At 49.0% G+C, this 15996-nt stretch overlaps 1 protein-coding gene across 13 annotated transcripts in view; it reads right to left on the bottom strand.

Annotated features, from left to right (window-relative positions):
- MAP4 (microtubule associated protein 4) overlaps positions 1-15996 on the bottom strand; it is a 154126-nt gene that overhangs the window by 87463 nt on the left and 50667 nt on the right. For all 13 annotated transcript variants that reach the window (XM_065630292.1, XM_065630293.1, XM_065630295.1 and 10 more), the window contains one exon: positions 7592-7657. In XM_065630292.1, coding sequence (XP_065486364.1) covers positions 7592-7657 — 66 coding nt within the window. The remainder of the gene's footprint in view (positions 1-7591; positions 7658-15996) is intronic.

Below are 15996 nucleotides of genomic sequence, written 5' to 3'. Positions count from 1 at the left end.
AAGAGCTCCACAAGCGCCTGAATTATTCAGTTTGCTGCTTTTTTTAGACGGGAGCAGCGGCGAAGGTGAACTGTCCTGCAGGGCGGGATGCAGCCCCAGCCCCAGCAGCCGCAGAGCTCCAGAGGTAGAAAAGCCTTTAGAAATAAAAACCCGTGCCCAAGGGGAAACCTGCAGGCAGGGAGAAGGGGACAAACAGCTGTAACCAGAAAAGCACACCTTGGAGTGTCCCGTTTACAAAACGCTGAACAGAAGGAATTACTTTTTTAGTTTGCATTTGGTTTGTTGGGTTTGTTCGGGTTTTTTTGTTTGTTTTCTTCTTTTTTTTTTTTTTCTTCTTGTTAAAAGAAATAGTTGCACTAGCAACTGACTCACCAAAGCAGAGGGTGGGGTGACCAAGGGGCTCAGCGGACAGCAGGGAAACGCTTCCCTCGGGCACCGCGCGCTCGGGAATATCGAGCGTGGATTCCCAGCCCCACGGACGCGGCGTTTTCCTGTGAATCCCCATGAAATCAGGCACCTTACGCCACCCGAGGAGCACGGCCACGAGCACCAAGCACCACCGAGTCGCCGGTTCCCACGTGCGGCTTTGAAGCACCTTGTAACTCCAAGCCAGCTCACCCAGCTCTCTCGTTATTCCTCCAGCACGACGGGAAGAAATTTCCCTTCTCTTTCTGCCCATTCCCCACCCAACAACAAAATCATGTGGCTCATTGAAAGTATTCCTTTTTAACATATTAAATATATCAACTAAACCAATTTTTTATGGACACGTTTCCAAACATCTGTCCAGACAGCACGGGATTCCCGTTTAAGGCAGAAGTAACAGCAGAGCGGTTAATTGAGCACATGCAGATATTAATTAGAGATATTAATTACACATATTAACTGCGAACCAGCAGCACAACCCGGGAAGATTCTCACCACAGTACAAGTATTGAGAGGTTAGTTGGAGACGTTTATTAAGGTGATTTGTTACACAGCGTCACATCGTACAGAGCGTTGGGACCATTGCAAAGGCCAGAGGTGACAACAGGCAAGCACAGCGAAGTTCCAGGCTGTTCTGAGAGGGGTTCGGATCGTCCCCGAAGGCAGCAGAAAGGTTTGGCTGACACAGAATTTATGGAGAGGACCACATTTGCAGCTACCTGGCTTTCTGAGAATAAAAACTGGAAAATGAAAGACGCACCCCTGCAGATCGATTTACTGACTGCAGATTCATTTACCGCACTGAATTTTTTGCAAGATACAGAAACATTTTGCAGGAGTGCTAAAAGACACACGGCTCCGCGTTGAGCCCCCAGCGTCCCCTTGCCCACGCGCTCAGCCTCCCAGGATGGGAATGTCGCGTTTCTGCCCCAAAAAAAAGCAAAATGCGCCACATGGCAGAGCTTTTGGTGAGAGCCCGGTGAGGAACAACCACCACAAACAAGGAACGACCACCCTCCTTCCTCCTCTACGTTCTAATCTGCAAACCCGATGACATTGAAAATGAACAAAATACGGGGGAGGGAAACAACAAAGCAGCAGAGGAATGGAATGAATTGACGTGAGCAGCGGGGACGGTGACCGAACCCCGGGTGCCCTTCGCTTCGGTTGCTCAGCCACCCAGCACATCCCCGTAGCTCCTCCACCCCTCCAAAAACAGCGACAAGCGCTAGAAACTCCTCTCCAGCCCCTACTTTAAAGCGTTATTGCATGTCGATAACATAAGAAACTCCTCTCCAGCCCCTACTTTAAAGCGTTATTGCATGTCGATAACACAAAGCACGTGCAGGGGCCGGGGGAAGGCAGCCTGATATTCAGCTCGTCTGTTCTTCCATCTGAAAAGTTCTCTCTGTAGTTACTCACTCTCTGTTTCTAGGGCAGAAATAGTCAAGCCCGCTTAAGGCAAAAGGTGAGAAAAAATGACTTGTGGAACCGAGTTCAAATGCCTCCAAGCTCACCATGATGCTGGTTTGCTCCAAAATCAACCACATTAAAAAAAAAAAAAAAAGGCTACAAAGAGGTCTTTAAAAATAAAGCCAAGAACGGAACAATCTCCTTTTATAGCGACAAACGCCAAATCGTCCCGCTGGAGGTGGAGGCTGTTGGCTCTGCGCTCCCACGCGGCTTGATTTATTGCCAACAAAACCAGAAGGACAGAGGGGAATCTGTCCCAGCCGTGGGTCCCGGGTCCTGGTGACACTATTGCTGCTTGTGTGGGGACTTGGGGTCACTGTTGGTGGTGGCTCTGCCAGGAAGAGCCCGGCCCGGCAGCCCGCGGGCAACGGGGCTTTCTCAGAAAGGACAATTATCGCCCTCCCTGTGCAGAAACTGGCACCAGAAGGATGTCAGCTACTAATGAGGCTTTGAATGGCGGGGAAAGCAATTAATTGGCACCCAATTAAGAGAACAAAAGGCTCCAGTCCCGATGCGCATCACCAAACCCATGGCAGCAGCTCCGGCCACCCGCACCCTGGGTGGGGAGCACATCAGGTCTCGGATTAAAAAAAACATAGAAAAATCAAGATTGGCTAGGTCACTATTTGAAGGAGATCCTCAAAGAAAACCCTCTGGTAGCTTTAGCAGTAGTTTTCATTCAAAGCGCAATGCTCTTCCAGTAAATCTTGAGTAGCCGAGTATCGTAATGTAGTTGAGGGCACCAGCAGAGTATGAGGAATACTGAGGTGCAAGCTACTCTCTTCACAACAAGAACAGATCATTTTTAGGCAAGCGAGGGTTCTAGCCTGCTAGCTTTGGAATGTGGGGAATCACGTCCTACCTCAGACTGCATCTGGGTTCCAATAAACCCCGTGCTTTGATCAGGTGGTGTAGGCAAATACCTTTAGCTACACAACACAATCATCCTCAAACAAAACACTCGCTCATCTGCATCAACCCGGGCTGAGCTCGTCTCGTGGAAAATACAAAGCAGCCTCTCTAAATTATTTCCTTCTTTTGCATTTTATCTGTCAAACTAACGCCTTTGTGTTTGGAAAGCTGGGCAGCCTTATGGAGACAGCAGGAATTGCAACACACTTGCTGACCTCTTGTAGCTCTGTTTGAGGCTAAAACAGGCCCTTTCGTGTTGCTGGAAACTGTCGTAATTATTTGAGCAGAGATGTGAGTCCTGCATCTTTTGTCTGTGTTTTGGAAGGGACAGGTTATCTTTCACGGCAGGTAAAACTTCATCCAAGGCTGCCATTACCAAAACGAAGCCAGAGGCGTGGAGTTACAGAAAGGCCGTTCCTGTCTTCCTCCCAAGGCCTGCAGGGAGCAAAGCGCCTTCCCGGGGCAGGAACTTGGGCCTGGCTGTTTTCCTTCACGCTCCCAGCTAACGGCAAGTGCTCGGAGCCCGTAATCCACCCCTCGCAAACCAGAGACAACCTGCGGGTACCTCAGTAAAGGCGGCTTTTCCTAATCGGTTTCTCAAGTCTGTATAATAGGCGCTATGACGTGAAAACACCCGTTTTGAAGACAATGACATTATTAAAGAGAAAATCCCGCTGTGTGCGGGTTTCGAAGCAGCAAGGGTAAGGCAGGTACAGCTCTACAAGGCCGCGGCGAGCTCGGGGAGCAGGGAAGGAGCTGCAGTCACGGTGGACCCATCCGCTAGGAAAGCACAGCCTTTACATTCCACGCCAAACCCACTGTTATTAAGCATCCACGGAAAAGGCTACAAATTAAATTTAAAAGCGGTTGAACCAAAGCGTGGAGCCGTAGCTGTGGTTTGTAAACCGGTGCAGTTCAGACCCACGGTGCGCGTTTGTGCTCACACAAGGCGGGGAAGGTTTCAACAAGCACCGCAGGGCGGAGGGAGCAGGAGAAGGGCTGATCGGCCGCCGGCACCGCTGCCCTGCGGCTTCTTCTATGCGTAAAGTCCGAGGACGGAAAGCAAGAGCTCTGGAAAATGCTGCAGATTTTAGGAGTGTAATGGCAGGTAGAAAAGGACACTGGTCTTGTGTCAGTGGCAGCCCCAGTGTTAGGAGACAGTCTAGGCTTCTAGGAGGAGAAAATAGAAGAGAGGAGAAGAAAGAGGAGAGGGAAAGGGGACGGGGAAAGGGGCAAAAAAGCGCAGGTCATTAGTAAACATGAACATTCAGGTAGCACACTGCACAACAAGCAACATTTCACCTAGTGCAGCCAGGAGATTTGCCGAAAGCCACCTTGGAGACACGTGGAATTCTGCTTTCAGAAGGCTCTGAACATCCAGCCCGGGTCGCGCTGCGGCGTGACAGTGTGTGCCACACGCAGAACGCGCTGCGGCAAACCCAGGTTGGTGACGAACCGCCGCCAAGAGAGCAGCGGCTCAGGACGCTGCTCGAAAGCACAATTGGCACTGAAAACGGTGACCCGGTGGTTTTGTGACCTGGGATTTTTGTGACCCGATCTCAGATGAGAGAAGGACAAGCTGGGGGAGTATGAACAGCGATACTTCCCCAGGTCGCTTCTCATCTGCCAGCAGGACAACAAACAGCTCTTGGAACAAGAGGCATCCACATTAAACCATCTCATCATCCTCGATGGATTTCTTTCCAGAATTTTTTTTTTTTAAATACAGAATTCCTTTGAACTCTAGGCAAATATCCTGCAATAAAGAGTTGCAAACGTTGCACTGTTTGAAAATTACCCATATTTTTTTTTGTTTTAACCCTGCTGTTGGACTTTTCCTGGACTTTTCCCGAGCGGTCAAGTCCTGGCTGTCCCGGCTGCCACCGGTGGGTTCCCGAGCACCCACCTCCTCCCCACACCCGCTGGCCCCTGGACTCGCACCAGACGTGCGCAGCTCCCTCCAGACGCTGCACCAACCGCTCCTCCATTTCTCCTTATAAGGAAGAACAGAATTAATAGAGTTTCAGTCTATGAGTACCCAAGGCAGAGCTCCTGCCCTGGAGCTCTCCTCAAAAAAAAAACCCTCAAAAACCAAATAAGCAATCGCCACATGACTGAACTCTGCAGAGAACCCATCAGTCTCAGCCTTGCAGAGCGGAAGGTTTGGACCCCCAAATAAACAGCCAATGTAAAGTCAATCGTTCACATTTTCCCTTTCCCGTCTGAAATGCTGAACTGGACCCAGCTCTGCAGCAATGGCTTAAATTCAGCACTGTTATAATAAAAATAATTCAACGGTTAGTAGAGGGTTTTGCCCCCAGCAACACGGGTTCTGGGCTGATGCCGTCTCCACATTAAGGGTCCGTGGGAGCTCAGGCTGCCAAGCCAGCACTAACATCTCAGTCCGGACTAACTCCAGCCTCTGCATACACATGCGCCAGACGGCTGGAGATAAAGCTGCATGTAATAAAACATTAACAAGTCATCACCCCGTTTTGTTTGATAGCTGAAAAATCTGTGTAGCAATGTTGCCTGGGACCTAGACTGGAGGGAGAAGCAGAGATTTGTGTTTTCAAACAGCTTAACTGCATCTTTCCCCAAGACTTTCCCTGAAGTCTGGTTCAGAATCCAACTCAGCCGCAGCTCTGCTTTCCAAAGCTCTCTCTGTGGCTCTTAATGCTGCTTTTTGTAGCAAAAAGCTGGTGTCCGTGAGCATCGCGTTGCTTAGTCTTCTCTCAGCTCCTCCCGTTTCCCACCTCTGCACATCCAGAAGAGCCAGATGAGGGAATAGATCCGGCTGAAGAGAAATAAGCCAGGCCTAAACTTGAAGGTGGCTTATGGCCAGGGATGAAGAGCTCCGGGCAGTGGCAGCGGTTCAGTGCGGAACCTGAGGTCCCTCACCTGGACTGCGAGCACTCACCTGCATTTCTGCAGAGCACCAACTGCTCTTCAACTCGGGAAAAACCTCTGTCCCCTGAGCAAACTCCACATTTCTCCCTTGTTCTCAGATGGATAAGCATGGATATTTCAAGTATTCCATAGAGAAGGGGGTGGGGAGAAAAAGTCCATGGAACAGTTGTGTCGTATAAATGTTCTGTTATTCTGAATAACCTAATTAACGTGATGCCTGTGACTCTTCATCCTCTGACATGCTGTTTCTACCACTTTGATGTCACTTTTAGACAGCCCTTAACAAGAAAAAGAAATGCAGCTCTACCCCACAAAGAGGGAACATATTAATAAATCAAAAAGCTTCAGACACATAAAAGTACCTTTGATCAAAGCTGTTAGCATTTAGTGTGTGAAGAGTTAAACCACAGAAAGCTACTATCAAGTAAATAACAAGAATATTTTTAAACACAATTCAGTAGTTCAATTTTAAAAATCCCAGTGCATTTTAGTCATACCTGGGGTATCATAAATCTGATTTTATTTCTATCTCCTTTTAGTTATATGTATTTTAAAAAAAAAGAGAGGAAGTATCCTCAGGAAGGCTCAGAAGTGTTCCTAATTTCTACATTATAAATTAAGAAAGATGCATGGCTTGCTTTTGATCAGATTGACAATGGCAAATTAGATACAAAGATCAATTTTTATATTCCCATCCTCAATAAGAACATGAAACTTGCTCACACTCTAAACTTATAGCAAAGAAATGGTTTCATTCACCCCTGTCTTCATTCAGCATTATCTCCTAGATTTTCTTTTCTTGGGGCCGCAGCTCCGGACTAGCAGGGGTGTTAATGCTGGGACCGAGCAGCCTCACCCATGATCCGTGCTGCTAAAGCTGAGCTGGACACCAGGAAAAGGGAGAGCAGATAAACGGCTTTTACCAGCGGCAGGATGACAATCAATTTGTGAGTACCTGATGGTGAAGAAAAGAGCGGCTGCAGCGGAGGCCGTGCAGCCCGCAGCCATCGCCGCAAAAGGAACAACCTGCCCAGCTGGGTCCTGCGCAGCCCAAACAGCTCAGCGGGAATCTGTTCGGAAACCCAACTCACATCGGAAAGTTTCACAGAAGGGAACCGGTGTTTATCGTTCAATGTAACTGCTGAAAGCAGACGAACTTCAGCATGTGTCAGGCTGATTGGAAAGATGAGTTATTTTCCAGATTCCTCACAAGTCTGAAATACTGGTCCACTTCAGTCATGACAAGTTTCTTGCAGACCAAGCTCTCCTAAGGCTATTTGAAGAAAGGTTCAGAAAACCTCAATTTCAGCTTTGACAGCGCTAAAGCAAGGATTAGAGCAAATACACGGGCACACAGTGATAGGACAAGGGATGATGGCTTTAAACTGAAAGAGGGGAGATTGAGATCAGATTTAAGGAAGAAATTCTTCACCAGCATGATTTCAGTTGCAGTTAAGCAGCAGCGAATGAAAAAACGCACCACGGGACGGCGTAGGGCAGGAGGAACGTCCCCACCAGGCTCCGGGAACAGGGGCGGCCGTACCCACGGGCTGGGGTGGAGTTCAGCTCTGAATATTGTGGAGTCGCTGGAAAATCACCTGGGTATCAGTGGCCCAGGTGGTGCCTGCCCAGCACTGACCGTGGGTGAAGTTTGCAGTGTCTTCTGAGCAGGACTTCATGCAAACAAGCAACTTCAAACCCCAAACCAAATGAAGTTCTACTATATTTCAAATTCTTTGAAAAGGTCATTGAAAAAACCCAAGAACAACCCACGAAGAAATAGGAAGATGCATTTTGTCACAATGAGGTTTTACTGGTCCAATAACAAGTAAAGAAGTCGACACGTTTCCTTCGGACACTAAGCACGTACCTGGGCGGTGATCTTCTATTCCATGGTCACCGTTTTCCACAACTGTTGGCCCAGAAGCTGAAGTATCTGCAAGAAATCAAAGGAAACGTTAGCACTGGATGAAGTTAACCTTAATCCAAAAATTAAAACAAACATTGTAAGAACAAGACTGTAATGTTATCAAACACAGAGAAGGGGTTATCCCCCCCCAGAATTATTTTTTAAACAAATTAAGGCACCTACATGGCACCAAGTCAGTGTAACTTCAAACCACAAAGGAAGAGCTTTTCAATCACACAAAATCCGGTCTCGTGAAGGAAACTCAACTTGAAGCTCCTTTATCTATTCACATCATCACTCCAAGCTGAGCTTTCCTAAGGGCCAGCACTAGATCACTGTAACTCTGGATCTCCTTCAAGCAAAGAATAAATAAATTCCAACGGGTTTGGCGGACGTGAGGCAAGAGCAGTTGACGCTGTTAACCTTGGCTTTAGTAAGGCTTTTAACAGCATCTTCTGTAATATTGTCCTAGACAAGCCGACAAAGCCCAAGGCAGAGAACTGCCCAGTCAGGCCCCAGGTCCAGGTCACTAGTGGTGTCCCCAGCAGGTGACACTGGGGACAACACTGGTTAACGTCTTCATGAGTGACCAGAACGATGGGGCAGAGCAAACCCTCACAGGTTTGCAGACGGTACCAAAACGGGAGGAGCGGTTGATGCACCAGAGGCTTGTGATGCCGTCCAGGAGCTGGAGAGACGAGCAGAGAAGAATCTCATGACGTTCACCAAAGGCCAAGTCCTGCGGCAAGGGAGATGAGCCCGAGCACCAGTACCCACTGGGGGCCAACCGGCTGGGAGGCAGCTCCGCAGGAAAAGCCCTTGGGGCCCAGGGGGCCAACAAGATAAACATGACCCAGCAACGTGTCCTTGCAGCAAAGATCAAGAACACCCCGCGCTCCCGAGGCAGCGCAGGGCTGAGCATCTCCCAGCACAGCCGGGGAGCTGGGCCAGCGCTGGGCTCCCAGCACAGGGGACAGGGACCCACTGGAGAGAAGCCAGCGATGGGCCATGGAGGAGATGAAGGACTGGAGGCTGAGAGACCCGGGGAGCTCACCGTGGGCAGGGGGAGACCTGGGGGATGTGGACAAGCACCCCAAGGGAGGCTGGAAAGACGCCCGAGGCACAATTGTCACTGGAGCCCAGTGACAGGCACAAATTAATTCCCCAGAATTTTTAAATATTGGTGCACTTCAGTCATGACAAGTTTCTCGCAGACAAAGCTTCCCTAAAACTGTTAGAAAAAAGGACCAGAAGAGCTCGATTCCAGCTTTGACGCACATCGCTACAGCAGATACCAGGGAGGGATCTAGAGCAGGGTGGCCGAGGGTGGCCGACCAGCGATGCCAACAAATAGCGTACGAGATACTGACCACCAGGAGACTGAGTCTGTCTCGTTCTGCCATTGCCAGAGGAAGTTTTAAGAGGGTTTACAGACTGCGCTTGGAAAGCAGGGGAGCAACCCGAGCCCTGGTGACAGCGGCGGTGGTTTGGAACCACAGACCCGGCTCTGAGCTCAGCTTTGCCGGCTGCTCGGCGGGTCCCCGGCAGAGCCACGCTGCCACTCGCTCACTCTATCCAAGTGTGCGATGTTTTCTGAAAACGCCACTTGGAAACCACCTTTGGGAACAATTAAGGAATTTAATTAACAGAATATATATTTTTTTAAACACGCCTTTTGTTCTAGTACTCAAACAGTTCTTCCTACTCGTCCACAGATGCCGGTGAAATTCCATAGACACCCCATAATCTCTACAGCAGGCTGCTGAGGGTCGATAACTATAATTGCTTTGGCAAACTGCTTGAGGAATTTGATTTATTTCAAATTCCTGCCTCTGAGATCAGACGAAGGTCCTTCCAAAAGCAGCCGGACTGTGCAGGCTGCCAGCAGCAGGAGATTTCTGCAGGACACAACAGGGGAACATTACACGGCCATTCACCTACGGTGACAATATCATCAGTGCACCAAGCCTTAAAATATTTTCCAATACCTTCTTAAATAAACTCTCTTATTTTCTAAGAATTTATCCCAATTTTCCAGTTGTGAGATAGTGAAGACAAGTCATTGCAAGGGCAACGCTGAGCAGCATTAGTGAAGAGTAACAAGCAGCACAAGCTCCAGCAGCAGCTCAGCTCCTCAGGCCATTAGTTCTGCTCAGTGTGGAAAAAAGAAATCTCAGGGCAATGGCTTAAAAAAATCCTACAAGTCAATAAAGTAAAATTGCTCCCAAAGAGACCCACGTTAGTTACCCGGAGCTGCTGCTGCCCCTCCCCGAGCTGAAGCAGGTTTAAAACAAAGCTGCGTTCCCATTGCATTTCACACAGTGCTTCAGGGCCTAATCCAAACCTCGGTGCAGCCAAAGGAAAGTCTTCCCAGTCGCTTCAGTGGCTCATCCTGCTGGTTTATGGAAATTCAACATGAACTTGCCAGACAGCTTGTAGGAAAACACACACCTACATCCTCCTGGAGGAGCTGAAAATACCCCAGGAATCCCTGGACCTGTTTCTTGGCGGTTAAACGCACCAGCTCCTCCTGCTGTCAGGCTTTACAAGGCCTGGGATTTACTGTGACAGCCTTACCTGGGAGAGCTACTGCCAGTCACCGGGTTTACTGGGCAGCTCAGGGAAGGAGAAATGAGGGTGACGGGATGGTTTGAGATACACTGGCTACAAAGAATTACGTCCAGAGCCACATAAGTCCTGCTTAAACTTCCGCTCAACAGCAAGGAAGCTGCTGCTTCGCCCAAGTGCGGGAGCCATGAGTTTTCTAAGTCCAGCTCAGAAGGGTGTTGTAACGCTGGCTTAATGAAGGCGGCTGGCGATGGCACCGGGGCAGAGGCCGTGCAAGACTTCGCTACTCTGCACTCACGCTAAACGCGGCAATAAATCTGGGGTTTGGGGAGGGAAGTAATCAGCAGCCCCCACTACCACGACCCACAAACTCACTCCCATTTCTTCAGTATTTAAACTGCAATTGAAACCTCGAGCGCAAGTCCTGTTTTAAACAGGACAAAACGATGGCGTGTTGCTTTCGGTTTCACGCGCACCTGATCACGGCACCGCTGGAACGTGGCAGCGGCTGCGTGCAGCGCGCTCCCCTGCTCCCGGCACCGCGGGGCATCCCGGCCGTTCGGAGAATAAACGCTTCTCTGCAGAACGTTTCATTTAGAGACCGAGCTCCTGCGTGGCAAGTGACCCAAGGCAACTGTCCTCTGTCACAAAAAGAAGCCTGCACACGCCACCCGTCCCCTACCCAGGGCTCTGCAAACTTAAAATGAAACTCAAAACCCCTCCCCAAACATAAGCCAAGCCTACCGAACACAACGGGAGACAACAGGGGGTTTCGGCTTAAACTTCTCGCGGCTTCTCGACTACAAAGCACAAAAACATCCCTCCTGAGAAGCTCCACCTTGGTCCCTACACTCACTCATTGGGAAAAACACGGTAAGACGTGTTGAAAATCCTACATTTGCTTCAATAGCACAGGAATTGGGGTAAAAGAAGCCGGTAAAAATGGTTTCCCTTTCCAGGTTCAGCTTTTTTGGAAGATGAGCTTCCAGAGAATCAGGTCAAACCAAACAGCTCCCCCAGCATCAGCAGTTTTCATTTTTGTGGCTCTGAATTTGGGCTCCTTCGGAGCAAATACACTTATTTTGGTGACCTAGAGCACATCGGGACAGTGCCCAGCACTCTGCCCAGGGCCAAACTGCAGAAAAACACAAACATGTCAAGATGTTGTAACTCCCTAATCCTCAGCAGAATCACAAGATAGTATTTGCATCTGGCTAGTGGATCAAAGGATTGTTTTTATATAAACAAATTTAAGGCAGCGTTTGCTAAAGCGATAATCTCCAGCAAATGGCTGGTGCCAATATAATCTCCGGCGGTGACTGGGGGAGCAGAACCACAACCCAGCGCGTAGGGAGGATCCGGGGGGACGTGGAAAAGAGCTGGACGGGCTGCGGACCAGACTCGTTTTGCCTGTTTTCTCGTCCTGCCACACATTTGTGCGTGCAAACACAGTCAGACGCAACTTTGCCAGGGAGCCTAGACAAGAAAGTCATGAGCGGGAACAAAAATGTTGATAAACAGAGCGCCATGCAGTCTAAAAGTAGCTGGTAAGTGCTGAACAAGTGGCTTAAGGTATTTCAATATGTTTAAATATTCTGCCTGAAAACGGCTTTGGAGCAGCAGCCAAGCTCAGCATCGCCCAGAGTCACCAAACAAAAGGCTCCAGAGCTTTGCTCGCCCTTCGGCACCAGGGCAGGTTTGCGTTCTCCAGCTTCCTTTTCCCACCGTGAGAATTAAAGAGAATTTAAACCTAAAGGGCAGCCGAGCCCTGGGTGTGTTTGGGATGCCAGGGCTCCCAGAGCCCAGCCGTACCAGCCGGCCGCACTAATTGCCAAACTAAATCGCCATCCTCATTTCTCCCCCTACCCTGCCCTCGCCGCTCTCCTTCGGAAAGAAAAAGCCGAATCTTGAAGGTTTATCACCTCGTCTGCTCACTGGCTGATGGGACTGGATCCAGAGGATGTTGGAGACCCCAAGCGAAGGTCACTAATCGAGCACAAACATCACCCGAGTGACGCTAAGTCAGTGCAGAGCAACTGAGCTAGAAAAACATTCATTTTGCTTTGTGCACTGTAACAACTGGGTTAATTGCACCACTTCAGTTCATAAAACATGGAAAAAGTTTTTAGAACACTTTGGCTTATCAAGACAATTCTTCAGGCCCTCTCTTTTCCTTTTAACTTTAGGGCAGGAATGGGGACAGAGAGACTTGGAGAGGGAGAAGGCAGTTAATGTATCACCTTAACATCATCCGCTGACTTTTTTTAATTGCCTCTGAAACTTTGGGGGATATGGAACATTCTCCATCTTCAGCTTCGTATGTGACAAAGTGTTTAAACTTGCTTTTGCAAAAGCAAAGCCTGCTGCCTTCTGCAAGCAGGGAGCTTGCTTGTGCCGAAGGGGGTAAAGGAGAGGGAAACATTGGGTTTGGGGCACTGGGGCTGTGTTTTTCCTCCCCAGGAGGATGCTCTGTGCTCCAGGATGCTCTGTGGTGTCTGGGCTGTGTTTTTCCCCCCCAGGAGGATGCTCTGTGCTCCAGGATGCTCTGTGGTGTCTGGGCTGGGTTTTTCCCCCCCAGGAGGATGCTCTGTGCTCTAGGATGCTCTGTGGTGTCTGGGCTGGGTTTTTCCCCCCCAGGAGGATGCTCTGTGCTCTAGGATGCTCTGTGGTGTCCGGATCTGTGTTTTTTCTCTCCAGGAGGATGCTCTGTGCTTGAGGATGCTCTGCAGTGTCCAGATCTGTGTTTTTTCTCCCCAGGAGGATGCTCTGTGCTCTAGGATGCTCTGCAGTGTCCAGATCTGTGTTTTTCCTCCCCAGGAGGATGCTCTGTGCTCTAGGATGCTCTGTGGTGTCTGGGCTGAGTTTTTCCTCCCCAGGAGTATGCTCTGTGCCCTGTGATGCTCTGCGATGCTCTTGGTGTCTGTCCGGCAGCGCCAGCAGAGCCATCTCGTGGCAACACTTGTTCTTGAAACAGCCCCCAAGCCACTGTCTGCAGTAAGCCCAAGATCATGCTCAGTGATTGTTTCCCTATCAAAAAAACGCATACAAAGCCAAGACTCATCACCCGGTTTGTGAACGGAGCAAATGCAAGAACGCAGGACATGCTTTTACTATGTGCAACAGTTCTGCTGCAGACCAAGCTTTGCACCCAGTTCCCCAATAATAACCCGACCAAACATTGCAGACACAACACTGGTCCTCGCTTGAGTGGAACTGGTTCACAGGAGCGCGGCTGCAAGCTACAAAAGCACAGGAATTTCAGCTGGAACTTGCTCCCAACACCTAAATTTCTCTTCCTTCGGCCTTTGGGATGCACATCCCTCGCTCCACGATTAAAACTGCTGCCGCAGCCGCTGTGGTTTTAGTTGGAAGCTCCACAGACTCCCGGAACGTCCTCGGAGCGATGAGGACAGAGCCCACACCCAGATCACCCTCCAGCCTTACGGAAAGCCCACGGTGTCCTGGGTTATCCCAGAATTTGTCAAATTATGACGTCCAGACAAGTACTAGAAAGAGTAAAACCCCTTCAGTAAAACCTTTTTTTCTTAAGCTATGCCTTTCCAATGATATTTTAAAGTTAACTGTTATTAGAGCTTTATTCTAGGATGAATTTGTAGGTGGCCACACAACCACTCATCCCGTCTCTCTGCTCTTCTCCATCTCTCTGTACTCCCGTGGCTCACCCAGCTCCATCTGATCGTTAAACTTGTCTAATCTGGCTCCTGCGTTTCGTAAAAAAAGTCAAAGAAAAACCTTGGGCAGAGCTGGAACAGCCAGAGCCTGACGGGCCGTCTGATTAAACCTCTTCTGACTGGGGAAGGCAATCTCAGGAGCAGAGGCCGCGCTGTCTGAACACATTCCTGCCTTTTAACATAAATAAATTAACAAGCAGGGGCTGAAAAGCCTGATCCATGAAAGCTGCTCTTCTCCCTCCAGAAAACAAAGCTATTCGCAGGCAGGTTTGGAGCCGGGGACACAGAACTTTCGCTGCCTTTCAAACGGGACTCTCCTCCCCCAAAAAACTCGGTGTTACACTCAAAACACTGCCTGAGAACAACACCCGACACCCCATTACACCCTGGAACATCTCATCCACGCTCATTCATGCCATAGTCTCGATAAAAGCAAGAACATGAAGCTTTACTGTACTTTTTTTAAAGTTATAAACATTGAAGAAAATTCATAGGAGAAATAGGTATCCTTATCACTTCAGGGAAAATCAGATTAGGTAAATTAAGACATAACAGGATCGAATCCCAGACTGTACTGAATTAACATGGGTTTAAACTGCAGAGCATGACAGCCCTTCCCCTCCCGGGGCAAGGAAAGCTGGAAAATATTCTTTTATCCACTCCAGGCATGCAAGCTCTCCAGTTTCTTCACTTGGGGTCTCGTTTTCAGCTTGCCAAAGATGTAGATAATGCTCGTAACTGCTCTCCAGCTCTCCCAAAAAAGGGAAAAACAAATCTCCAAAGCAAGAGGAAGAAACTGCATCCCTTGGCACGTTGTGCTCGAGCAGCCGGGCGTGCAGCCGGGGAGGGGACGGGGCGGAGGGAACCACTGGGCAGCCCCACCAGCTCTAATTACCGAGCAAGGGCCTCGTTAAACCTGCTGCGAGAACCTACAGGCATTTGAAATAGTGAGTTGTGATGGTAACGTTCGAGGGACGCACGTCTGGGACAACACAACTCAAGGCACTTGTGGTTTAAACTGATATAATGATGTTAACACTAACTGAGAAATTCTGGTGCTGAGATGGTTTGGAATCTGTAACTTCTAGGACAAAGCATTATTTTAAAACATCCTTAAACCATATGCAAAAGTGTTAACAAGCCTTCATGTTTCTCTGTTACTCCCACTTGTGCAATGCTAAAATATAAACCACCTCCCATCAGAGGCACTATAACTGAATGCAGGACACATCTGAATGGACCAAAGCTCAAAGTTTCGTAATCTCTTTCCCTATTTCCATCCTTCCTACTCTTTTATTACCATTTAACGAACTCTGTTAGTATGGAAAACTCAAAATTACGTTTTCTGTATGACAAGGCACCTGACAGACTTCTGGACAATGCAAACAAGTGCCTTAACCTACAGAAATCCCCGTTCTGTAGCCCTGGAGGTCCTGTTTATTCTGATGGGTGATCATTATATCAATAGTTCTTCTGCACCTCCCACTTCCATCAACACTGATGGGCATTAAGACAAAAAAAAGAAACAAGCTTTCTTCTGAAAGAAGTCACCAGGTTACTTGTCGGGGAGCAAACATTTTTTCCTCTTACATAGCACAGATCAAGGCCAAACAATTAAAACAAAAAAATATTCTTAAAGCGCTCCTTGTCATGAGTGACCTTGGCTGGGAGGGAACACCACCCAGGCAAAGAAACACAGAATTTGCATTGCTTACTGAGAGAGAAACCAACGGGTGACCCCAAAACTCCCTGCTTTCCTGGTTACTCAGTGAGGGAAGCAAGGAGCTGTTTAAACCTCTCCGTTTTGTAAGTAGCTTCTGATAAAGCTGTCAACACTAATAAATACCACTGGGCTAGGAATGTTCAGAACCAGCAGAGACAGCACCACGTTTACTGTCTGTGCACATCTCCAGGATATACACGCAGCAAGAAAGCAGAATAAGCCCCTGGGGTGAGTGGAGAAACGAAGCTTCAGCTGTTGAACATCCCAGGCCGGTGCCCACAACCAGCGCGGGCCTTCCGAGGACGCTGACCTGCGGACCCCACCGGCAAGTCACGGATCTGCCACTACCCAGCGCTGACGCCTGGTGCGGGTCTAGCATCTGG

The sequence above is a fragment of the Caloenas nicobarica genome, chromosome 2, assembly GCF_036013445.1.
Source record: "Caloenas nicobarica isolate bCalNic1 chromosome 2, bCalNic1.hap1, whole genome shotgun sequence".
In the NCBI taxonomy this organism is placed as follows: domain Eukaryota; kingdom Metazoa; phylum Chordata; class Aves; order Columbiformes; family Columbidae; genus Caloenas; species Caloenas nicobarica.
The sequence above is the reverse complement of the archived record's forward strand: the minus strand, read 5'-3'. Positions and strand labels throughout refer to the sequence as shown.